The 19,223-nt window shown below is 37.7% G+C and overlaps 2 protein-coding genes across 3 annotated transcripts in view; one reads left to right on the forward strand and one right to left on the reverse strand.

Annotated features, from left to right (window-relative positions):
- Nucleotides 1-17,459, reverse strand: part of brf1a (BRF1 RNA polymerase III transcription initiation factor subunit a) — a 39,694-nt gene extending 22,235 nt beyond the window's left edge. Inside the window, exons 1-7 of the mRNA XM_052572949.1 lie at nucleotides 17,207-17,459; nucleotides 14,749-14,957; nucleotides 13,638-13,718; nucleotides 11,106-11,279; nucleotides 8,837-8,868; nucleotides 7,812-7,884; nucleotides 1,676-1,825 (exon numbers count right to left, since the gene is read on the reverse strand). Of these exons, the coding sequence (XP_052428909.1) occupies nucleotides 1,676-1,825; nucleotides 7,812-7,884; nucleotides 8,837-8,868; nucleotides 11,106-11,279; nucleotides 13,638-13,718; nucleotides 14,749-14,926 (688 nt within the window). The 5' untranslated portion in view covers nucleotides 14,927-14,957; nucleotides 17,207-17,459. The remainder of the gene's footprint in view (nucleotides 1-1,675; nucleotides 1,826-7,811; nucleotides 7,885-8,836; nucleotides 8,869-11,105; nucleotides 11,280-13,637; nucleotides 13,719-14,748; nucleotides 14,958-17,206) is intronic.
- Nucleotides 3,074-7,278, forward strand: btbd6a (BTB (POZ) domain containing 6a). 2 transcript variants are annotated; one of them, XM_052572951.1, is made up of 5 exons: nucleotides 3,074-3,298; nucleotides 4,569-4,786; nucleotides 5,098-5,188; nucleotides 5,309-5,427; nucleotides 5,768-7,278. In XM_052572951.1, the coding sequence occupies exons 2-5, from the start codon at nucleotides 4,575-4,577 to the stop codon at nucleotides 6,798-6,800; spliced, it is 1,455 nt and encodes a 484-aa protein (XP_052428911.1). In that variant the 5' UTR covers nucleotides 3,074-3,298; nucleotides 4,569-4,574; the 3' UTR covers nucleotides 6,801-7,278. The 2 variants fall into 2 exon arrangements, with proteins under 2 accessions (XP_052428911.1, XP_052428910.1); XM_052572950.1 differs by lacking the exon at nucleotides 3,074-3,298 and having other exon boundaries at nucleotides 4,014-4,786.
- Nucleotides 17,460-19,223: the final 1,764 nt, after the last annotated feature.

Consider the following 19,223-nt stretch of genomic DNA (forward strand, 5'->3'; position numbering starts at 1 on the left):
TTTGTTTTTTATTAGACTGCCAACAACAGCTTAAACTCACATCATTTTAATGGAAAAAAGGGTAAGGTGTGCAACTTCTGATTTAGATTGTCCTGAAAGGAGAGATGAGATTAAAAACAATAACGCAAGGTTAACCTCTCCAAAAAAAGTGGAGAAGCAAAAACACTATTTAAATTTAAATACAAATTTGGACATAAATGAGAAAATAAATATATATATAGCATTATGTGATACTGAAGTAATGGCTTGCTGAAAATCCAGCTTTTCCATCACAAGAATAAATTAACATTTTAAATTGAAACAATTTGAAATAGTAACAATATTTCAGGATATTACACTTTTAACTGTATTTTGGATCAAATAAATTCAGCTTTGGTGAAGACTTTTTTCACAATATTTTTTATATAAAAATGAAAAAAAAAAAAACTTATTTATAATATATATGATTAATGTGGTGACACATTTTACCCTGCTCTCCTCTACATGTTCAGGGTTATCAGCTACGTCTAGCCCAGTGCGATCCTGTGCTCAAGTTCATGTGGTGTGATAAAGAAACAGCCGTTTCCTCCTCTGCTGTTAACTCTGCAGGATATCAAACCCAATCTGGGTTCCAGCTACTACATGAGGACTATTCAATAAGCTCGAGGCCTTCATCAAGCTCAGCAGCTCTCCCTGCATCACATTCTTTCATTCTCTCTGTTGGCCTGCCTTTCATTCTCAAGTCTCTGATCTCTCACTGCTAAACAAACTCTTTAGGCTCATGCTTCCTCTTTTCTCAGCACTACTTCTAAAAGATTAATGGGAGATTAATTATTCAAGTTATGCAGTGGTTGTGTTGGAGGGGGGGGGGGCAGAGAAACTCACGCTGAGAGTCAGGAGTCGTCAGTTATTCTAAAAACTTAATTACAGGAACTCAGTCTTAACAGACTGTCAAGTTTAGACAAGACTCAAAGTAAGAGAAAGTAAAACCGATATTGATTAAAATGCATTAGAAATTAGCTGCACTGGATTTCTGAGGTAATTCACAGTACCAAGAAAGGCCTCAGTGAGTGCGAGAAAACTAACACTTTCAGGAATCATTTTCTTTCATCAAGATTGATGATTCTCAAACCACTTCAAATGCACGAGCTGATTTAATTACATATTATGACAGATATACTGCATCTTAAAATGTTTCCTACAACAGACACAAAACTTTACTAGGGGTGCTCCGATCACGATCGGCCGATCGTTATGCGCATCTCGTCAGTAAAGCCGGTTTTCTAATCAGCGGTTAATTCCATCAGGTGCGTGATTTCACATAGAGCACCTGTTACTACACAGAGCCGTTGTTAATAGAGAAGATGCGCAAATCACGTTAATTTTCACCGTTTATTGGCGCATCTTCTCAGTTAACAACGGCTCTGTGTAGTAACAGCTGCTCTGTGTGAAATCGCGCACCTGATGGAATTAACCGCTGATTAGAAAACCAGCTTTACTGACGAGATGCGCATATCGATCGGCTGATCGTGATCGGAGCACCCCTAAACTTTACATTCTGGTTTCTGGAGCATGCATTCCAACTGTGGATGTTTCAGCGATGGTGTATGTGCTTTTGCGCATCTAACAAAGCAACCCTTCACTAGCTCACATCATTAAAGAGGTTGCACCGTTAGGGGAGGGTTGCCATGGTTACCTGCTCCACAGAGGCCTGAAGGTCTTCGTCCCGTGTGCATCCAGTCTCTCTTCATCCTCTGCAGGAGACGCAGTGCCGTCATTGAAACCTCATGGCTCTTCTCTCCGAATTCCAGCATTTGTGCAAAGCGCGGGATATATAGACATGGATCTGTAAGAAACAAAACTCTTAGAACTACAAAGCTAGACAGAGTAGATTTAGACCTTTTTAAACACACGGTTGCATTTTCAGTTCAAAAACGTTCAGCCTATCAGTGTCAAATCTAAAGTTTAAAGCTGCTAATGAGTCTATGAGAGGATTAGTGGAAGATATGCTTTATTGGGCATGATATCACACCCTTGTCTACAAGTTTAAAATGCTAACACTGGCTCATGACCACTGATGAGTGTTCAGTCAAAATGCAAGTAGTTATGACAACGCAACAAATATTAACGTTATGCTTACAATTCTCATTAAATACTACATACAGATAAACTCCATTATTAAGGTTTTAGCAAACTGCTGGACTCTCGAACTATAAACATTTTAATGGTAAAAGAAACATTACAGAGGGAGCAACATTTTTTGACAGTTTCCAAAAAATATTTTCAAAAGGTGATGGCACTGTGTGAAAAACTGAGAAGTTTTCTGCTCTACAAAGCATTATCTTCCATCTTATCCAATGATTCCCAATCAGAGATATGTGTAGCCCAGTGGGTACTGAAACGGGCTTCATGGGGGTGATTTTGAGTTGTTAAAAACAATATATATAACATTATATAACAAATAAACGATGACATCATAATTATTAGGGCTGTAAAATTGTCTTTTATTAATATATAAATAAATATAATCTCATATTTTATTGGTAATTAGACTGGAGAGAGAGAGAGAGAGATTTTACTCAACTCATTCTTTTTTTTTTTTCCTAGAGTCTTCCCATCAAATTCCTCAGTCAATCAATCAAACTTTATTATCATTATCAATCTAAATGCATGTTAAGAAAATGTGTCCTCCTATGCCATTGGAAATTGGATATACATTTTTAGATGTAGGTCATATGTCCAGACATCAGACATGTATCTGATATAAAAGGTGGCTCAAAACCAATGTGAAAAAAAAAACACTTAATCTAATGTGTATTTTTTTTGTTTGTGCATGTGCAACATCATCTCATTTGTGTCAGTAAAGCTTTTTTCTTTTTCTTATAGTGTAAAAGCAGCTAGATTAATAATGTTCCAGTATATTCAGCACAACAAAATCAATACATTTTTGGTTTAATTTTGACTAAGCTTGAGCCTAACTGATGAGACTGTGGGGGTACACAACTCAAGAAAGGTTAGGAAACACTGATCTAATCCCCACTACATATGTTCACTATAAGCCGCTTAGAGCCGTCTGTGCTGTCAGAAAAAGAAGAGACCGGGGGAGAGAGAGAGAAGCTGCCTCACGACTTTACTGGGAAAACGGAGAGCAGTCGTGCGCACTACAGTATTTTCCACAAGTCCAGCCCTCGTCCGGTTTCAGACTCCAAACGACCGACCGTGAACCGGAGCAATAAAACTTTTGACATCGCTTTGAATCGAGCGCACTGCCTCAGCTGTGTGATGACAACAAACTAGTGCATAAAATAGAGAATCTGAGGTAAGAACACGCACGATATTTCTCGTATTGTTTGCACTTACAGAACCGTTGACGTGTGAGGTAAACGGTACATATTCAGAACGCAAGATGCTTTGTAACAATTTTCAGCGCGCGGATTGGAATTAGAGATCGTTGTTACACGCGAAACATTTCCACCTCATTGCTTTAAATCAATTTTAATAAAACATTTGCCTGATATTGCATATAAATAATAGTTACGCCTTTAGTTTAGTAGAAACATATACGAAACAAACGACGTGTACGGACGAACTTGGCATTTACTGAACAAACATTCCCCCACAAAGATCATTTATTTGATTCGGATCATGCCAGGAGACGTTGGTATTATTAAGATTTATAACATGCACGTATATATATGTATATGAGGAAATAAAAACCCTCATCACTGCATAATCCACAGAGAGATTCATAATGGTTCTATTGTCGCAATGTTGCCAGATCCCGCGTGAAAAACAGGCAATCTGATTTAGGGTAATGGATATTTTCGGATATAAATCCTTTATAGATAAAATAGTATGCATTGGTTAAGTAAATTCTAGGTATACACTCACAAATACATAATGTGAATAATAATAATAATAAACAGTACATAATAAAATGTAATTAGCTCTTATAAAAAGCAGACATGGCAACACAGAATGTACAAGAGGGATAAAGAGCTCCGAGAGAGACAACCCTCCACTCTTGACGTCAGACGAGAGAGAGAGAGCCCGAGAGAGACCTCAAAATAAACTCAAACTTCAAAATCATTCGGTGTGTTGGCCAAAGCAGAGGAAAGATCTGCTTGGTCGTTATAAGACTACAGAGACCCTGTTTTTGTCAATATTTGTTGAGAGGTTTTAGAGTGGGTTTTAAAACGATTCGTTTTGGCGTTTTCGGTGTGGGGTTGGAGAGGATGTGAGGAAAAAAGGATGGCATATCTATGAAATATTTGCTGAAATCCGAATATTTATTTGACCGATAGTGGAGCAGTTTTTATTTTTACACGGAAACAACGCCACACAATATTTAGGAATACCACAGACCACGGTCGTAGCGGATCATTATTTTTTCTACACATATTTTGGCAAACTTTTTTTTGGTTCTGATGCCCGCTGCGCCGGAATGCAAGCTGTCCCATCATGGCCGGATCATGAAATGTGTTACTTTTTTACTTTTGCTCCCTGAAACGTTAAAGAAGTTGAAACGAGCAAGCAAGCACCCCGGCAGGCTGTCTCTGTGCTATAACATCTTAACTCTTTCCCTGAAGAAAAGGATGGCAGCGGAACTGTACCCCGTCAACGATCACGCCACAGTGCAGAAGAACGGGACTGTGATGCTCAGTCTGCCAGAGAAGAAGAGGAGCGTGGAGCCGGTTGAGCAGTCCACCGCGTCCATCGCCACCACACCGACCACAGAGCAAAACATCAACAATAACAACGTGGAGATTCCCAGCTGGCATTCCACGCACCCGACTTTACGCGAAAGGCAAGGCATTAAATCAAGTGATATATAATGATGAAAATTATATATTAAATATGTTAAACATTATGTATTTATTTCACACACACACACACACACACACACACACACACACACACACACACACACACACACTTAAAATAACTTATTCGGATATAATTGTCACTACAGTACAAAATTTTTTAAATCATAATTAACATTAAAAGATACTTAACATCTGAACATTTCTTAAATAATATTATATTACATATATTTTTATTATTGTATTTATTCATTGCAATACCAAGACTAAATTAATTAATTTTTACTTTACGCAGAAATGCACTAATGTTCAATAATGAACACATGGCAGACGTTCATTTCATTGTTGGTCCCCCTGGTGAATCAGAAAGGGTCCCGGCACACAAGGTGAGCCCACACACCTCTCCTGAATCAAACACATCAGTGGATCTGAAATAGGTGTCAGAAAAAGGAAACGCTTTGAAACTAGATGAAACACTGACGGATTGTCTCTTCCCCCTCTCTCAGTATGTGCTGGCAGTGGGGAGCTCTGTTTTCTGTGCCATGTTTTACGGGGATCTCGCAGAAGGGGACTCTGATATCCATATTCCAGATGTGGAACCCGCTGCTTTTCTCATTCTGCTCAAGTAAGACTCACTCACTAATCACATCCGGGCATTAATAACAGGGTGACTCGGCTTTCATGCCAAGCCGCACAGATGGGTTCACAGAGGCCCCGACAGTGATGTCTTGATTTAGGAGTCACCCTCTTATTTCAGAGCTATTAGAGATCGTTTATTGGATTGCGAATGAGAATTATGTACTTTTTTCCCTGAGAAAGTTGGAAGTCACTATTTAAAGCAGTAGTGATGCAATAAAAAAAAGAGAATGTCAAACAGATCAGCTTTTTATTTAGCATTTTATTCTTTTACTATGGGGAACTTGCAATTGACCTTAACCTCTCTATCTCCCTCTTCACTTTATCAGATACATGTACAGTGATGAGATAGAGCTGGCGGCCGACACAGTACTGGCTACGCTTTATGCTGCCAAAAAATACCTGGTGTCTGCTCTGGCTCGCGCATGTGTGGGCTTCCTCGAGACAAGCCTAGAGGCGCGAAATGCGTGCGTGTTGCTATCTCAAAGTCGGCTGTTTGAGGAGCCGGAGCTCACTCAGAGGTGTTGGGAAGTGATCGACGCCCAGGCAGAGCTTGCGCTGTGCTCGGAAGGTTTCACTGAGATTGACTTGCCCACACTAGAACACATTTTACAAAGGGAAACTCTGAACGTGAAGGAGGCGGTGGTTTTCCAGGCCATTCTGGAATGGGCCGACGCAGAATGTCGGAGACAAGGCCTTAGCCCCACTTCACAGAACCAGCGCTCCATGCTGGGGAAGGCTTTGCACCTTGTGCGTCTGCCTTCAATGACACTGCAGGAATTTGCAGATGGAGCTGCGCAGTCGAACATTTTAACCCTTGAGGAAACGCACAGTATCTTTCTCTGGTACACCGCTGCTACGAAACCTGCACTGGGATTCCCGGTTGAGCCCAGAAAGGGGCTGACGCCGCAACGATGTCACCGTTTCCAATCGTCTGCGTACCGAAGCAACCAGTGGCGGTATCGCGGACGCTGCGACAGTATCCAGTTCGCTGTGGACAAGCGTGTGTTTATCGCCGGACTTGGTCTTTATGGCTCCAGTGGAGGGAAGGCGGAATACAGCGTCAGAATTGAACTAAAGAGACAGGGAGTGCTTCTTGCACAAAACTTGACAAAATTTGTGTCTGACGGTTCCAACTCAACATTCCCCGTGTGGTTCGAGCACCCAGTACAAGTAGAGCAGGACGCATTCTACACAGTTAGCGCTGTTCTAGATGGGAGCGAGCTGAGTTATTTTGGACAGGAAGGAATGACAGAAGTGCAGTGTGGGAAAGTCACCTTTCAGTTTCAGTGTTCCTCTGACAGCACTAACGGGACAGGGGTGCAGGGGGGACAGATTCCAGAGCTGATGTTTTATGCATGAAACCACTTATCGGTTTTGCACCGACTATCGGAAAATAAATTAAGTGACAAAAACAGATTCATAACAACTTGGACTGATCCATTAATGAAGAGACAGCAGGGAGATTTTTCCTCTCGAAAAATGCCTTTCCTCACAACATTGCTGCAAGACACTTCTAGAAGAGGAGACTATCCCCTCTGATTTGATTTTTTTTACATCTGGCATATAATGGAATGCTGCCCAAACTTATTTATTTCTTTAAACATACTGTTTTAAAACATGTACTTTAATTTAAGCACATTTTATTTCTAATTATTCATAATCTGTCTGTGTAGAGTGAAACGTGAGCAGTTTGCACTTGAAACCAGGCAACTTTTCCGGTCTTGTTATTTAATGGTTATTTGTTGACAGCTTGATGCTGAATAACCTAAAAAGGGTTTCAAGAGCCTGCAAAATCATAAAATGGTTGTTTTTATTAATTAAACAGTATTTTGTTTTCCTTTGTCTAATGCACAGTCATACGGCACATACGATTTCACTCTGGGGAAAATAAGACCTTTCAAAACTTTTCAAATGAAAATTCTTGTCATCATTTAATCATCCTTATGTCCTTCCAAAGTTTATTGACTGACTCAGTTCTTAAAACACAAATGAAATATTTTGAAGACTGTTTCAGCTGTTTTGCCCATATAATGAAAGCAAAGTGTTCAAAACAACATTGAAACCCACTGACTTTCATTGTATTAATAAAAATCAAATTAAACAATTGTTTTTTTTAAATCCAGAAACAAAAGAAAGGCAAATTAGTTTTAAATTACATGAGGGCAAAAATTATGTCAGAATTTTGCTTTGTATTGTTGATTGAGCAAAGCAACTGGACAATCAAGTGTTCAATTTAGGTTCAAATATTTACAATGCAAGCTTACAGTTGCACAGCAGCCTCTGGGCATTAATAGCAGCACTACACAGTACAATTTGGATGAGCAGCAAAGCATCATGGGGAAACTACAATGTCACTTATGTGATGCTTACCAATAGCTGGTGCGTTGATACACAGCTCTCTGGCTAAAACAAGGAAAGTTTTTCCCAAAACATACACATTCACCTAGGGGCAAAAGATAAAGAAAGAGTCAGAAATGGACACAAATTTGTGGACAGAAAAAATTTTGACTACAAATTGACTACAAACACAGAAAGAGACCATGGGAAAATTTAACAAACATTGACAGTCAGAGATATAAGATAACGGGACATAACAGAGTGTATTTTAACAGATGCTGAAGGTTGCAAAGTTCATAGCTGTGGGGTTTGGATCCGTACCAGCATCATCACAGAGTCTTCACTTTCTCACAAACTATATCTGTGTCTTATCCTTAAAAGATGAACTACAATAACAAAAATATTTCATTAAATATGCTTTAAACAACATATAACTCAGTACTTATCTTCATGGACCACCTTAATAATTATTGGGAAAAAAAAAGCTATCTATGAAGAATGACGCACATGCTCAAACACAGACACCCTATTTCTTCCATCTGGGCCCCCTGACATTAAAGAGGAATCTTTTTTGGTTGATGTCAGAGGTCATGACCACTGAAAAGTAGGATGGCCCTCACACACTCCTGACCTGAGAGGGGCGGCGACAGCCTTATGCCTCAAAAGAGCTCCTCTGTCTTGGGGAGAGCAAAGGAATTTATGGGTCCTTTCTCTGGTAAAATTCCCTAATGACACAAATACCGCAGTGGACAGGATCTGCGTGTTAGCTTGTGGGACAGGGAGGGGGTTTAATAGGACAGCTGGGAGGGTAAAAATATAAAAACGGACACACCAGCTGGAGGAAAATGGCTTTCGCAGACTAACTGGGTTCAAACATCTAGGATTGCAAGTGAAAATGCATCTACTTTGCATTGTTATTTTTTAATACTTTTTTAATACATTTTAAAAAGCTGTAATTACTACTTGTTTATTATCATGCCTATGGCATATTGGCTGTTTATTAGTACTTATATATATATATATATATATATATCTAAAAATATAAATGCAGTACTTACTTGCAGGAGGTCACTCAAGTCCAGCAGCATGTCTGAGAAAGTGCATTAAAGATATTATACAGAATGGAGTTTGAGAGACAGTTTTATAGAAAGGCCCTTACAGTGCATTCAAGATGTATAGTTTTCAAATGCATGTATTTTCACCTAAAACTTGACCTTTATTATTTAGTCTTATACTTTAGGTTTTGTGCAAGAATAACATAAGAGAAGGTTATATATAGGCAGGAAACAAACAGAGGAATTTTGGTCAGATTTGGTCTCTTTGCTTGACATTTTCCCTCACGGAGTTAAGCTCCACTGAACCACCACCCCGTGAACCCTGGAATTCCCCGTCTCCCAGCAACCGAGTAGTCTGTGTCCATGGAGACCACCACACCTGTCCAATCAAGACAAAGTGTATTAAAAAACATCCCATTAAAAAAAGTCTTTGTGGGATTTTCAGTCACCATGGCAGCAATAAGAGATAATCCTAAATTGCGGGATTATGGATGGCCCTGTCAAATTCATGATCATTTTTTTTTTAGGATTTGACACTTCCAGGGAGAAATCTCACACCAAGCAAAATTAGCTTAAACCAACTGTTTTCTCGAATCACTTTACAGATAACATTTTACAGAATTGAGTGTTTAGGTGTCAACATAAAATTACAGATACTGTAGAATAATACAAAATCATATAAAAATAAGTCAAGTATAAAAAACATTAGTTAAGGATAAAATGGGAAAACAGCTACAATAATAAAAAAAGAAACTCAGTCGGATTGGTGTTTTAAAGCAGACCTTCTTAGAGCAAGAAACCATTTTGAAGGCTGACATTTGGAAAATAATTCTAGTTGTTTGACTAAATTTACCCTTTCCAATGGAGATTAAGACCAACAATACTCTCTCTCTCGCTCTCAAACACAATCACCCCCCCCCCCATCTCATCCTCCTGGGTAGAAAGCGAAAGCTCTCTCATGAGTTCTTATGTAACCCTACCAGACGTCTGACTGAACACGTACGTTACGTAATCTCAGAGAGACAAAAATATACACACTGTCAGCTTCTGTTGCCTCTTTTAAGCATTTTTGGACAAGTGAAAGTGAGCAGCATCATCCCTGAAAAACAAATGCGCACACATGTAAGTGCCACTTTTAGACTGCAGAAGGCATATGAAAGCGTAATAAAATCACCTCATGTTTTGACATGTAGAGTTTAAAATGGTGCAATTGGTGCATCCATCCATCCGTAAACATGTCAACATTATTGATTGCACAATTTGCACCTCATGCCGGTGGACTGAACATTTTGAGTAGGTTACCAAAAGAAAGACAACATATTTATTCCCACTTCACATTAAAAGTAAAATTAATCCATAAAGTTTTTAGTTAGATCTATTGGCTTATTTCTATTGACCGGAAATGATTCTGATTTGAACTTGCACCACAAATTGCTGGAGGATATGCACTTACGGTACTGCCAGGCTTTGTCTCCGATTCCTACAAGATTATTAAAACTAACTCAAACAAACTATAATAAACTAAAGCAGGCTGTTCCAGTCAAGGTTTAGTGTGTGTGTGTGTGTGTGTGTGTGTGTGTAAAATGCAGTCCTAATGCAGTCTCCGGAGAGACACACCCTGGCTTATTTCCTGCCTCACTTTGAACACACATAAACAACCTGAAAAAGCCAACTCTAATACAAGCGAGATCCCATCTCGGACACCAGATGAGGACTTGATGCAGTGTAGGATAAACAGGAAGCTGATTATTTTATACACAACACACTAAAGATAACAACCTGTGTCAAACTCAGACTTAGTGAGTCAGAGTGAGAGTGTAGGATGAATATTGCAAAAATAATCATGAGTGTTCAGATACAGGGGAACCAAGGCTATATGACTAAGCATCAGACGCTGTGAGAGTTTGTGTGCGGTGTGGAATGCAGACAGACGTACGTGAGGAGAACAAATCAAGATGACTGACTAACACTATTGACTATTAGCTCCCACGGTGGGCCCCTCTTGCTCAACCTCCCTTCTTCCAACCTGCTTCACTTTCTTTCTGTGATACGCAATCTGAGTCACTTTATTTCTTCTTATTCTATTCTTCTGCAGTCTCTGCTTATATACATTTGCAGATATATACATCAAAATTATGTAAAGTAGGAGCTGTGAAAATCTGATGAATCACATTATTTGAATATTTAATCATATATACCACCATTCACCCTCAATGGCAGACAATTTCCCTTCTCTCTAAAAGCTTCCATCACCTCACGGCCAAAAGGATACGAGGTGTTCCCTCAGTTCGGCAGACGAGGTAGAGACAGGCGGCGATGACATGGGATGATCTGCGTCCTCTGGTCAGATGCTTGCAGAGGGCCATCTTGTAAAAGTTGAAGGCAGTGTCCAGACAGTGCTGATTCATTTGAAGCTGATGCCCAAGATGGTTTATCTGTCGCTTAGCTGAATAAAACACAAGCAAAAGATCACAGTCAGGGTTTTTGACAGCATACTTACAGCAGGTTTAGTTACTTTAGAAGTTAATAGATGAAACAAACAATAGCAAAAGCCTTTATGGGGACTGAACAAGAATCTTTGGGTTACCAGTTCATGTTGTGTTTAAATCTTAACAAACAAGAACAACTGAAGCACTTCTGAATTAATTATTTAACCAGACGGGGGACACAGTTTTGCTTGTAGTGCTTTGCTTTATGCAAAATAAATTACTGAAGATTAAATTACTCCATACATCACCAGAGAGGTCTATCGTTTGAACCGAAAGGCCCAGTTATGACATTTTTAATATAAAGGTATAAAAAAAATAAGGTGCCTCTACTATTTTTAAAGTTAACACCAAAAACTAATAGTTTAACCATAATCTAAATACTTACAGCAATTATGCTTGCTTCAACAAAATTACTGCAAAAGATAGGTTAATTCTGATTCTGTATGAGCACCTGCTGTGGATGTGCTGTTTGAGAACAGATACGAGTCTTTTAGAGTGGGAGGAGAACATCTTCAATCTGAAAGCAGGTCTGTTTATACAGACTCAAGATCTCACAGAGCATCTTTTGTTCTCTCACCACACACAGATAGTATAAATCTGGATGCAGACATGAGGCCATTAATCCCACGTGTACATTCCCACACACACACACAAATAAAGTGGCCTCTGCAATTGCCTCCCAGGACACACACAGACCATACGGTTGTCTGACCAACTGATTCATCGGTTACTTCACAAAAGCACATAAATGCACCACACCTTCTGACTTCTCAGACTTAATAAGCTTCTATGAAAAACAACCATTACCATCTGGCTGAAATGAACCTCACACACTTAACTTGAAACCACATTACACAAGCCTAGTTTACAAAGAATCCCCCTTTCTTAAAAACAAAGAACGCATATGCTTAACCATCTTGCTCAATGGTGTTGTTTAATGGAATGGAACATTAAAAAAAAAAAACATTACTGTACAAGTTGTAAACTGTCAGTGACACATAAGCCCCTTTCACACTGCACGTCGGACCCGCAATATTCCCGTAACATTGCCTGGTCGCCTTCTGTGTGAAAGCAACCACGTCCCGGAATTGATTACCGAATCGAACCCGGTTCGGGGACATAGTAACATTGCGGTAATCGATCCGGAACGAGCGCTGTGTGAACAAAAGCCAGATCTAATTCGGTATCGAAGTGATGACGCGCGTTATCGCGCGACTCTTTTACCGGCTGTTTTGAAGGAAGATCAACATTCGCGACGAAAACATATGTGCAAACTGTAATGAAGCAGAGATCAGTTAGTTCCTCACTTTCCGCGCTGACGCAGAGATCGTTTGCTTGCTTCAGTTAAAGTATAACGTTCCAAGCGTTGTCGACTCGTACATTACACGTCACGCGCTGATGTCACGTGTCGTTACGGGATCTTCTGGGGTTGTGTATGAAAGCACGCACATATACCGGGTCATCACTGGCAGTGTGTAAGTGCCAAATCTAGCGACCAGGGAACAATTACAGGAACACTTTACCCCTGTATTTGCCGGAATGGCAGTGTGAAAGGGGCTATAGTAATGTCTCATATTCACAGGAAATCGGTTTCGAAATGATTTGGCAAACTTAGGAATTGCATATTACAAAAAAAAAAAAGTTTATACTTTTAATTAATTAGGACAACATAGACTTTACAATAATACTGATAAAAGGCAAAGAATAAATTAACATCTATAGCTCAGTATGAAGGAATCGAGAGAAAGCGATTCAAATATTTAGATTAAAAAACTCTACGAGAAATGAATGAAAGTCATGTAAAGGGTATAGAGATACCTTAAGCATGTCACTAAATCAAAAAAGTTAGAACTATTGAGAAATTTGGGATCCCTATAATTTTTTAGGAAAAAAGACATTTATATTGTTTAACAAATTATTTATATTTTAAATAAACACTACAGCTGAACTTTCTATTAACTAAAGAATACTTTAAAAAAAATTCACATCTTGCACAAAAACTTCAAGCAGTTGTTTTTAACATTGATAAGAAGTCGTCTTGTTTTCTGAGCACCAAATCAGCATATTGAAATGATTTCTGAGGGATCATTTGACACTGAAGACTGGAAAACTGGCAAGTGAATATTTGGCTTTGTCATCACAAATATTTTTAATTGTTATTATTGTATATCTAATGAAATAAATTATGCTTTGTCTGCATGGGAAACTAATAAAAAACCTTTCCAAACTTTTGAATAGTAGTGTCTGTACTTTCTGACCATCACAAAGGGTAAATAGGGGCTAGATGGATGGCACTGATGTTCATGAACGCTCACCATTCTGCAGAGTGGCAGCTCGGGACTCCCTCCCAACCCCAGTTTGGAAGTTTCCTCCCAATGATGGCACATTTCCAGATGCTACAACAAAGCAAAAAATACAATATATTAGTAATACTAATATTATGAGAATAGTTAGATAGGAATGTCACACATAACGAAGCTGTATACTTGTTGCTTCCTTTTTAATTTGTCATAATGTATTTTTAAATTAAAAGTTTTCTTTGTTTTTAATATTTTAATGTTATTAAATACACTTTGTATTACCATTGTGCAGATAAACCTGCCTTGTCTAGTACTCTTCAGCTTACCCAATACTTCTAATGAATAATCTTACAAGAAAAGTAAAAACAACACCCATGTTTAAATCTAATATTAGCCAAATACATGTCTTCATTGCAGGACATTATTTATTAAAAACTTGACAGCCACCTGCTGTTTGAAGACGGTACTGCTGTACAAAACAAAAACCTTATCCCATTTACATTTTTGTTTTGAGAGGAAATATCTGTTGGTATTTTTCAATGATATTAATTTTATTATAAATCCCCCCCCCCCCCCCATTTGATTTACCACACCAGGTAAATTAAACAAATATGCAATGTACAGAATTATCAGAAATCTAGGATGGTTATTAAATTCAGAAAAGATTAATTCAAATGTAGAAATTTTGTCCAAGACTAGAAATTTCTTGAACGTTTCAAAAAAGTATAAGCAGATTGTAATAGCATAAAATCTCTCTCATGCTAAATGTCAACTGAGATAATGTTACAGATAATACACAAGATAATTTACAACTTAAGGGAAAAGTTTCCAGTCAAGGTTCATAACAGCAACCCTTGCTAATTGAGGCCTCCATTTGGACATTTCAGACAATAACTCTAACACTTTCATATGTAATTCATTGTGTTAAACAAACTGAGACAAACAGACAGACAAATAATATAAGACGTAACCATATACTGTAACTTTTGTTTGGTCTGCCCCTTATTCTATGTACATAGAACACAAATTCAGTTTCTCACATTGATTATTTCTTCATTTATATATTAAAACAAATTAAATTCACTGCAAAATTGGCCTTGTTTGGAGTAGATGATTCATCACTCACAGTCACCAGCAACAAACTGTCCAACGGCGGACGATCCTCCTCCACTGTTCTCCACGAAGGTTACCTCTGAAACGATGATGTTGTCTTCCAGCACCGAGCCGCAGCCCATGCACACGGCATCACCCCGGGCCTGGTCCACATCAATGTCCGTCCCCCCACAGTTCTTACACTTCCTCATGGTCACCACCAATCAGCACACTGGGTATTATCTTTACATGCATTTAAAAACACATGAGAGAACACAGAATGAATCATAGGTAGAGTTAGTACATCTAAGGTGAACAGATTCAATGGCAAACTGAGAAAGCACTATTATAAATAAAGGACTCCTATTTGATTCATCCTAAGTGCTTAATAATGTAATTTGTTTATCACAAACATGCAGCTTTACGTGATGGACTAGAATCATGTGTATTGTGATGCGTTTATCAGCTGTTTGGATTTTCATTCTTATGGCACCCATTCAATGCAGAAGATCCATTGGTGAGCAAGTGATGCAATGCAAAATTGTTCCAGATCTGTTCAAAATTTCTCAAAACAAATCAATTTCTTGGATAGCCTGAGGGTGAGTAAATTTCCAGCAATGTTTCATTTTTGGGTGAACTACTCCTTTAATAACAGTTATCTTATTCAGTTTGACAGTCATAGCTTTAAACAAAAATAAACACCAAATCCCTTTTTATTATAATTTTATTAACATTTCACAATAAGATTTATTTTTTTAATATTAGTTGACTACAGTAGTTAACATGAACAATCAATGAACAATACCTGTGCAGCATTTTCTACTTTTACTAATATAATTTTTTTGTTAACATTAGTAAATGCACTGTGAACTACCATGAACAAACAATGAAAAACTGTTCTCTTAAAAATAACAATAGTTAATAAACTCTGTACAAATATTTTGCCTATAGTTAGTACATATCATCATACTGCATTAACTAAAGATAATAAATCCAAACTTATTGTAAAGAGTTACCATTGTTTTAAATGTCTGAACATCTCACTTTATTAATGTGTAGAATAAAAGGCATGTTGCCAATTTACTACAAGTTAAATATGCTTCACACACACAGTCCTGGGAAAAAAGGGGCCAAGCCCAAAACAGCTATACTTCGTTTTGCTGGTCTTAACCACATATTAGCAAGAATTATGCAAATGGTGTCTCAGAAAAACATCAAATACAGAATTAAATTTTTGGCAGAATATGGGAAGTTTGATTCTGAGTGAAGTTGTGTTGAGTGATGAATCATGATAAAAAGGGATAAGAACCAGAGCGGTGACTTTGAAGATCTGGTGAGAAATACAAAAATCAATCCAGCTCTACCACAGTGAAGCACGGAGCAAGATGCGTCATTATGTATGTAGCTGCTGGTACTGGTGAGCTGCTTCACTGTGAAAAATCAATTAATGCTTTGGAGTGTAAGAGAATACTGCAGAATGGCTTCCTTCCTTCCCAAATGAAAAGTTATCTAAAGAGGAACAATCAGATGTTAATTTTTCAACCAGAAAATGCTCCTGCCGGCTTGAGAACAGTTCCACTAGGCTCCTGTTTTGGACTGGTCACATTCTGAACCCTATTTGGTCTCATATTTTTAAGAAAGTGACTGCCCTATCTAGGGGTCCTTGGTATCAAAAATGTGAAAACACATGTGTGACCCTGGACCACAAAACCAGTCTTAAGTCACACAGGTATATTTGTAGCAATAGCCAAAAATAGATTGTGTGGATCAAAATTATCGATTTTTCTTTTATGCCAAAAATTATTAGGACATTAGGTAAAGATCATGCTCCATGAATATATTTTGTAATTTTCCTACCATGAATATACAAAAACGTAATTTTTGATTAGTAAAATGCAATGCTAAGAACTTAATTTTGATCATTTTAAAGGCAATTTTCTCAGATTTCTTTTTTTCTGAATTTTTCAGATTACATTTTCAAATAGATGTATCTTAGCCATAAATTATCCTATCCTAACAACCTATAAATCAGTGGAAAGCTTGTTTATCATGCTTTTTTTTAAAGACCATTATCACTGATTTTGTGGTCCAGGGTCACATGTTAATATAATAATCAGTGTTGTGGGCTCCCAGTTGAAATCACTGGTCTAAGAAAATCTCCTAATGTTAAAAGCAACGCCGCTGTGAGGACACAAAGCGAACTGCACCTCTATTGATCCCTATTTGGCCCACGTTGCATTCTGAGACACTTGGTACCGATTTTAACGCCCGGGACAAAAATCAGAGATATAAGATCCTCTAAAATATGAACACCATCCTTGAGAGTCAAAGTAAGATAAGCTCATATAATCAATGTCATGCAATCAGCAACGTGGCAATCGTCTACTTGACAGGCAAATCTGAATTCCCCAAAAATTGTTGAAAAACTGTACCGATATGTGCAGATGTCGACTAGTTTAATCATTGAGATTAAAGAGAAGTAGTAACGTTACCTCGAACAGTTAGAAGATAACCGAGCGCAGGCTTCGCCTGTCTGATCCAGAAAGCCCGTAAAAGGCCTTTCCGTTCCCGTCTGTCGATGCAACAACTGTGTTTTATTGCTTCTCAGTCGTTTTGCATACTATATCACTGGTTTATTCATCAAAAGCCTTGATATAGTTCTCTACATGACAAGCCGGTTAAAAACACAGCCACATGTTTCCAGTCAGCGTGCTAAACGGCTCATACCAATGTGAGTGCGGAGGGGGGGGGGGAACAATTCCTCGCCTGCATTATAATATACAGTAAGAGATAATAACACAATATTATAAACGCTGCCGTCCTTTTTAAAACTAGCTGTAACGCAGAAATATGTTAATATAAATGAATACGACGCAAAAAGTTACAATAGAGTAGTAATTTATTACCAGTTTCCCCTGTGTGATGACAGGGGCGGAAACGCACTGGTCACTGACGTAACATGTAAACGTAGCTAGCAACTTTGTGTTCGATATACGTCAGCAAAATATCCATCATGTGCATGGTACAACACTAAAATGTATTATTTAAGACTATGGCTATGGAATCGGATGGATATATGAAGTTGTAATCAAAATTATTCAACCCCCAGGGACTGCAGTACTTCACAAATACAAACTTTGCTCATAACAATAAATATATATGTCTATAACACTTTACTGCAATATTAAAAGTGATAATGTCATTATATAATGTATATATTTTTGAGTTATAAGATTATTTAATAATACAGCTTTATCATAATTATTCAACCTCTATTTAACATTACTGTTGTTAGTTTCTTATTTTGTGAGGTGGAAAAGTACAATTAGCTCACCCATGTGCTAAAGTTTACTAGCAAATATGACAAGATAACAGAGCTCTCAGCTTAAGTGAAGAAATTGTTTTATTACTTTGGAAAGTCTAAAAAATAATGGCTAAATACCTAGAGACAGGTAGAGAAGGTGGGTAGCCTTGTTCCTTAGTTTAAAATGTATTGTACAAAAAAAAAAGAAAAAAAAACATTTGATGGTGTTGAAAAAAAAAGCATAATATCATAAAATGTTTGATCACAGCAACTGAGGAATTAAGGACATTGTGAATTATTTGAAGTAACAGGCCATTTTGGCAAGAATTGTGATGCCTTTGGTGCAAACACTGCAGATGATGATCAATGGACTTTCCTGCTAGACAGTCATCTCAAAGTACACATCCAAATCTACTTCTGCTTGGTTCAGGGATCGGTCATAGAATCATCTTGAATGGTCTGTTAAGTCTCCAAATTTAGTTCTCATTGAAAATATGATGTTGAATTTGAAGACAACAGTGGCAATGTGAAAGTCAAAGATTATCAGTGATCTGAAAGCTTTTCAGGTGAGGAATGGGCCAAGATTGCAGTACAGAGATGCAGAAGTCAAGGATTTTGACTTTTGGGAGTTGAATAATTTTGAACATGAACGTTTAGAGCCAAACTTTATATTCTTATAATTACTCAGATGTGTATTGATAAACTTTCTCTGAAAGTGTTCAATTGTTTTCATAAAATTATGTATCTGCAGCAAAATGTATTGCAGGTCAAGGGTGCTGAATAATTTTAATTGCAATTGTTTGTGTATAGACTTATAATTATATATATTAAGGGTGTGACAAGACACTTATCCCACAAGAAGAGACATGAGACTGGGTTCATGGGGACGAGACAAGATTTTTAATCTACTTTTTTAATCCTCAATGATGACATAGTTACATGGGAAAATAGTTATTCAGCTGAAAAACACAAAATGCAAAAAATCTAGGAGCATTTTGAAATCAACTTGTGCTTTTTGTTGTTCATTGCTTAAGTCTTTTAAAAAAACATATTAATTTGAAGAAAAAAAAATGAAGGAGTAAGTATCTCAATTCATTAAAGACTTGTTTCACTATTGGAATTTCCTGAACAAATGATTCAATGACAAATACTTTTTTAAACGAGCAGTTGTCGCCACCTCCTGGAGGAAGAGCGTTGCAATACAT

This window comes from Carassius gibelio, chromosome B13 (genome assembly GCF_023724105.1).
Source record: "Carassius gibelio isolate Cgi1373 ecotype wild population from Czech Republic chromosome B13, carGib1.2-hapl.c, whole genome shotgun sequence".
NCBI lineage: Eukaryota > Metazoa > Chordata > Actinopteri > Cypriniformes > Cyprinidae > Carassius > Carassius gibelio.

Coding starts and splice junctions, on each gene's coding strand:
- btbd6a (XM_052572950.1), top strand. CDS start 4,407: ATGCCCGCTGCGCCGGAATGCAAGCTGTCCCATCATGGCCGGATCATG. Junction 4,787..5,097: donor CACCCGACTTTACGCGAAAG/GCAAGGCATTAA, acceptor TACTTTACGCAG/AAATGCACTAATGTTCAATA. Junction 5,428..5,767: donor GCTTTTCTCATTCTGCTCAA/GTAAGACTCACT, acceptor TCACTTTATCAG/ATACATGTACAGTGATGAGA.